At 35.7% G+C, this 6,000-nt stretch overlaps 1 protein-coding gene and 1 long non-coding RNA gene across 2 annotated transcripts; one reads left to right on the top strand and one right to left on the bottom strand.

Annotated features, from left to right (window-relative positions):
* On the bottom strand, positions 1-1,078 carry LOC116402913. Its single transcript, XR_004215588.1, has 3 exons — positions 813-1,078; positions 254-739; positions 1-44 (listed from the first exon to the last, which is right to left on the bottom strand). It is a non-coding gene; the product is annotated as an uncharacterized LOC116402913 (long non-coding RNA).
* A 2,764-nt stretch (positions 1,079-3,842) lies between these two features.
* On the top strand, positions 3,843-5,505 carry LOC101219669 (mitogen-activated protein kinase kinase 5). Its single transcript, XM_004148514.3, is given in 2 exon segments — positions 3,843-4,589; positions 4,592-5,505. Coding segments are annotated over 2 exon segments (1,104 nt in total). The 5' UTR covers positions 3,843-4,117; the 3' UTR covers positions 5,224-5,505.
* Positions 5,506-6,000: the final 495 nt, after the last annotated feature.

Raw genomic sequence — 6,000 nt, 5'->3', positions numbered from 1 at the left:
TGTTGAAATTTGTTGAACCATCTTCTGCAAGAGAGCCTCAACTTCTGCAAATATTAGAGAAGAGAAATAATTAGTTACAACTATATTTTGTTAGAAGAGGAAGTTATTTTGTTTCAACAAAATAACTAATAAAAATCTTGTAGCCTCAAAGAAAAATTGCATAGAATAAATCCATGGAGATGTAATAAAAAAAATGAGTTCACACGGCCTCGAATCTACTTTCACACTAAATGTTGAATAAAAGAAATTTTACCTTGAAGAGTGGATGTAAGCTATATGCTGAACTACTATAAACTTCATCTTGTTGATTTTCTCATCTCTTCATCTTCCTTAAGAAACCCCCTTTTGAAATCCTTCTTCCTTCTTCCTTCTTCCTTGTCTCCCTCGGTGAACCATGCAAAGAAGAAAAGAAGTACAATGAAAAGTAAATGACAACTAGCAAACGAGTCCAAAAGGTGGGAGAAAAGAAAAGAGTAAAAAGGTAACTCTACTTTTAATTTCCCCAAAAAGAATATACTTGTCTCAAAGTTGATTTTACAAAGAAATAAAAACTTTTGTTTCTACTATTTTCAAGAACTGGTATCCGAGCCATCAGAAGAAAGGAAATAAAATGACTATTACGAAGTATGAAATTGAAAATTTTGATGGGAATGGAGACTTTACCTTGTGGAAAAAAAGAATTACTGCAATCTTTAGTTCACAAAAGGTTTTGAAGCTTTAGAAGATCCAAAGGAACTCCCTGCAACTTTAGCCAAGTAAGAAAAAGAAACAATGGAAGAGGTAGCTTACGGTACACTTGTTATGAATATTACCGATAATGTGCTGAGACAGATAATTGAAGAAACCACTGCTTTTGCTACTTGGGAGAAATTGAAGGTTTTGTATGAAAAGAAAGACCAACGCAATAAAATGTTCATAAGGAATAAGTTATTTTCATCTAAAATGAATCAGAACAAGAATCTTGATGAAAATTTAGATGAGTTAAAGAAACTTACCAATGTCCTTAATCAAACAGGGGAGGAGTTGGGGCAGAAAGTGAAGTTGCTATTCTCATTAATTCGATACATGACACCTACAAGGAAGTGAAGACAACCCTGAAGTATGGTAGAAAGACAATCACAGTGAATTAAGTCATTACAGCCCTAAAAAGTAAGGAACTGGAATTGAAGACAGAAAACAAGACTTCAAATGCAGCATAATCTCTATTCTCAAGGGGAAAATTTCTTTTAGAAAATCCTTCCCGATGTTGAGTAATACGCGTCGAGAATACACCAAGCTCTTGTAATGCATGAGAACAAACTTTGTTATAATAAGGAGATGTGTGATATGTATTGCTTTAGTTTACTTTATAGAACGGTTATCAATTCAAGGGATCATGTCCATTGACTAACCAAGTAAACTCGATTGATGTTCACTAGGGAAAGCTCAAAGTTTATGCTACTTATCCTCATGCAGGTTCTCCATTGAAAAATATCAAATGTTTATTTTCTCCCATTTATCAATTTATCATTTGTGGAAGGGATTGTTGAAATAAATGATTATTATTTGTGATTCTTCCTAAATAAATGCATCACTTCATGAAAAGTATTAATAACTAAATTATAGGAAATGACATGACTTTTCGAATGTCCACGAATAATTCTATAAATAAATTATTTTCTATTTGATTGATAGAAGATTCATATCAATAATCCTAGTCTTCTTCAAAAGACGTTATGTGCGTAAATACATATTTCTTCCTACAAACAACTCACTCACTAGGGCAACATATAAGATCATGCCACGTCCCATTTATTACTCACTTCTTAATTAATGAGCAAACCCTCTCTACTCTATTTATCATTTAGTTTCCATAATTGTAAGGCCGAGAGAGTATTTGTATTTTGATTTATGTTATTCTTCCAATGGTTTATATGCAAAAAATATATATTTTTCTCTTCGGACTCCAATTATTACAAGAACACTTTTTCTAAGCTTTTGGTCACTTACATCTTTTTCTCACAATCCAACTAGAGAATAAAGTTTAAAATGTTTCCAAATAAGAAAATTGAAAATTACCAAAGGCATAGTTTTTTCTATTATAGTTTATGGCTTCCATAAACCTTTTTAAGATAGGAAATACTCATGGCTTTCTTAAACTTTTTCAACGTAGGACCTTTATGTGACAACAAAAAATCAACCACTTCCACATTGATAAGATATTCAAAGAATCCATAGCTTCTGCAACATTTATAAAACTCGACATATGACACTATCTGCTTCTCATTTTGATGCTCCAATACTATTTGTTAGTACAACATACTCTCTATATATCTCCATCATGGTATGATATTGTTAAATAGAGTTCAACCACATATCACATCATGATCTACTTTTGAGACTTTATTATATCTTTGTTCGACACCTGAAGATCTCTATTTGCATGGTTAAGTATGAGGCATGACTCTAATACCCATTAGGCAGAAAATAATAGGGAATTAATAAAGCAAACAATGAAAACTAAAAACAAAGAATCTAGGTACAAAAACTTCTAAGTCGAAGAAAAACTGTTGCAATCTTAAAGAATAATTTTTATTATCATGACTTCACTTACAGAAGTCCCTCTCAAAGTTTTTTGCTACCCACACATTTTTTCCACTCTCCAACTAAAGAGTACAAAAATAATTTAATTAGAGTTAGCATACTAAAGCCAAGTGTTTCCAACATAGACCGTGTAGAACCAAAGACGTAACTCCTTTTATAGCATATGACTTTTGTAAACATTTTTAATATAGAAAAACCTCACGCCTTTTCTAACCTAACCGCAAACCCCTGTTGAACTCATCCATTTGCAAAAATGAATTTCAATTTGAATCATGTCCTCATCTTGAGTAAGTAATTGGATGGTAGTTTTGACATGTGGATTGTTGTCTCTAACTTGATCTACTCTCCTAGACTGGTTCAAAAGCTTGCAAAAATAGGAGGAAATTAGTACAAAAGTTTGTGAAAAGGAGAGAAGAATAGATGTGTGACATGGAGGGAACTTGAATGGTTTTAATTGAATTTTAAGAGGGAGATGTATAGTAAAAAAAAATCATAAAATACAAAGGAAAATGGATTTGAATGAAGCAAAAGAAAGATAATAATAAAAAAAAAGATGGAAAATTATATTAAAAAGAGAAATAAAAAGGTAATAAATATAAGATTATATAGTTGAAGTAGGTGATATCCTTTAATTTAGGCATACATCAGCATTTTGTGTCTGGTATTCGATCTAATTTCCGTAAGAATCAAAGTGGAGGGTTAGGGAATGGGATTGGGCTTGGGCTTGGGCTTGGGCTTGGGCTTGGGCTTGGGAAAAAGGGGTTTGGTGGGTTTGAAGAAAGAAAGAAACAAAGAGGGTATAATTGTATGATCCAGTGATAGAGATGTAAAAGAAAAGAAAAGAAAAGTGCACCGAAAGGAGAGAGAGAGAGAGAGATGGATACATAATGAAATATGAAATACGAAATACGTAGAGAAAGGTCCAAAAGAAGAGAACACGCTCCCATTCTGAAATAATGGAGTGTTTCCAATAATTAATAAAGGCCATTGGTCCGTGTTGTACACTCCGGTTTCAGTCGCGTCAACCCTCACCCCCTCTTCCTCCATAATATCTATATGATTCCCTCTTTTGATTTCGACCTCTCCCTCGATCTAATATATTCATTCTTTTTTTTTTATATATATATATATATATATATTTTCTTTCTATTAACCCCAACACACACACACACACACACACTAATTAAATATATAATATATAAATATATAAATATAAAAGTTAAATACATATTACACATCACTTACCCTTTCCTTCCCTTTCCTTCCTCCGTTTCATTTTGTAGAAAGAAAGAAAGAAAGGAAAAAAAAAAAAAAAAGTTAATTTGGTTTCCCTCATTTTTCTTCCCCTCCTTTCCCTCTTCCAAGAACTTTCTCTTTTTAATCCCTCCCACTATAATCAATCAATCTCTTCTTCTTCTTCTTCTTCTTCCTTCTTCGATCCATTTTCTCTATCTTTATTCTTCAATTTTCTTTCTTCCTTTTCATTTTATTCTATTTCGATTCCTCCTCTTCTTCTTCTTCTTCATCAGAGCCGATGAGACCTTTCCAGCCGCCTCCAGCTACAAATCCTCCCACCGATCGTACTCGTCGCCGTCCCCATCTAAATCTCCATCTTCCTCAACGTGACAACACATCTTTGGCTGTTCCTCTTCCTTTGCCTCCTACCTCCTCCAACTCTGCCCCTCCTCCTTCCACCAGTCAACTCCACAACGCCAATCGCCCCCCTGACCCTCTTCCTCCCCAACGTCACCCTTTCACCCTTTCTGACTTTGAGCGTGTCAGCCGAATCGGAAGTGGATGTGGAGGTACCGTTTACAAAGTCCTTCACCGTCCCACCGGTCATGTTTATGCTCTCAAGGTCATTTACGGAAACCATGAAGATGCGGTTAGGCTTCAGATGTGCCGCGAGGTCGAGATCCTTCGTGACGTTGACAATCCCTATGTTGTTAAGTGCCACGATATGTTTGATCATAACGGTGAAATCCAGGTTCTTCTTGAGTATATGGATCGGGTTCTTTGGAAGGAACACACATCCCTCAAGAACATCAACTCTCTGATTTGGCTCGCCAGATTCTTAGCGGTCTTGCTTATCTTCATAGCCGACGTATCGTTCATCGCGATATCAAACCCTCCAATCTTCTCATCAATTCTCGAAGGCAGGTTAAGATCGCTGATTTTGGCGTCGGTCGAATCTTGGAACAGACTATGGACCCTTGTAATTCCTCGGTTGGGACTATTGCGTATATGAGCCCTGAGAGAATCAATTCCGATCTAAATCAGGGTCAGTACAATGGTTATGCAGGGGATATTTGGAGCTTTGGGGTTAGCATATTGGAATTCTATCTGGGTCGCTTTCCTCTTGCTGTTGAGAGGCCTGGGGATTGGGCTAGCTTGATGTGTGCTATATGTATGGCTCAGCCACCGGAGGCCCCGGCCACTGCTTCACCGGAGTTTCGTCACTTTATTGCTTGTTGTTTGCAAAGAGAAGCTCGGAAGAGATGGACTGCAGCTGCATTACTGGAGCATGCGTTCATAACAAGGAAAAATGGAGCAAGTCAGTACCAGAACAAGCAAGCTCATCATCAGAATCTTCGTCAACTTTTACCTCCTCCGCCTCTTCATCCTCCCAGCCTTTCTTGAGCCAACAAGACAGTCTTTTAATATTTTTCTCATTTTGTTTCTCTTTTTCTTTTTTTCCTTGAATTACTCTGTCTTCCTGAGAAGCATGACGACCGCCATTATTGTCCTGTAATTTTTCTGGAATAGCCCAAGGGTATGGTAAATTATTTGCTGTTTAGAATCAGTAAATCAATCTGTTTTTCACGACATTTTTCAGAACAAACAATGCAAAAATTCTGTAATCTTTTGCCGGTGGCTGAAATATCAATCAAGCTAAATCAAATTCATTTTAACTTTCCTTAACTCTAGCTCGCTAGATTAGATTATGTTTTTTTTTTAATATATGACTCTTGGTACTCTCTTTTCTTGTCATTCTTACCAAAGTTGGGTCATATTTGTGGCCTCTTTCAATCATTTGTATTTGTTTGTGGAATCAAATAGCACATAATAGCTCTATAGCAATGGCCTCACTTTGTTAGGACCCAAGAGTTTAATGATTGGGGTTCTTCTGTTCCATTTAAATATATGATCTCCTCTGCAATGCCCTTTGCTCTTCTTTTGGAATTCAATTCAAAGGTGATAAATGGCAGATGAGGGAGCTTCATGGAATGATAATCATATCATATTTTATCGTCATTGTTAAAAGGGGTGTTGAATCTGCTCATCATGAAAAGCATTTTGACTTGAAATTGACCTTTTATGATGACAAAGATCTCGTATAAACACGACTCCTTATGGTTGAATAACTTCCTTGAGTTTACCTTACGCTTAAAGCCAGTTCAATCGTGACTAAAATCA

The sequence above is a fragment of the Cucumis sativus genome, chromosome 3 (genome assembly GCF_000004075.3).
Source record: "Cucumis sativus cultivar 9930 chromosome 3, Cucumber_9930_V3, whole genome shotgun sequence".
Lineage (NCBI taxonomy): Eukaryota > Viridiplantae > Streptophyta > Magnoliopsida > Cucurbitales > Cucurbitaceae > Cucumis > Cucumis sativus.
This window is presented reverse-complemented; position numbering and strand designations above follow the sequence as displayed.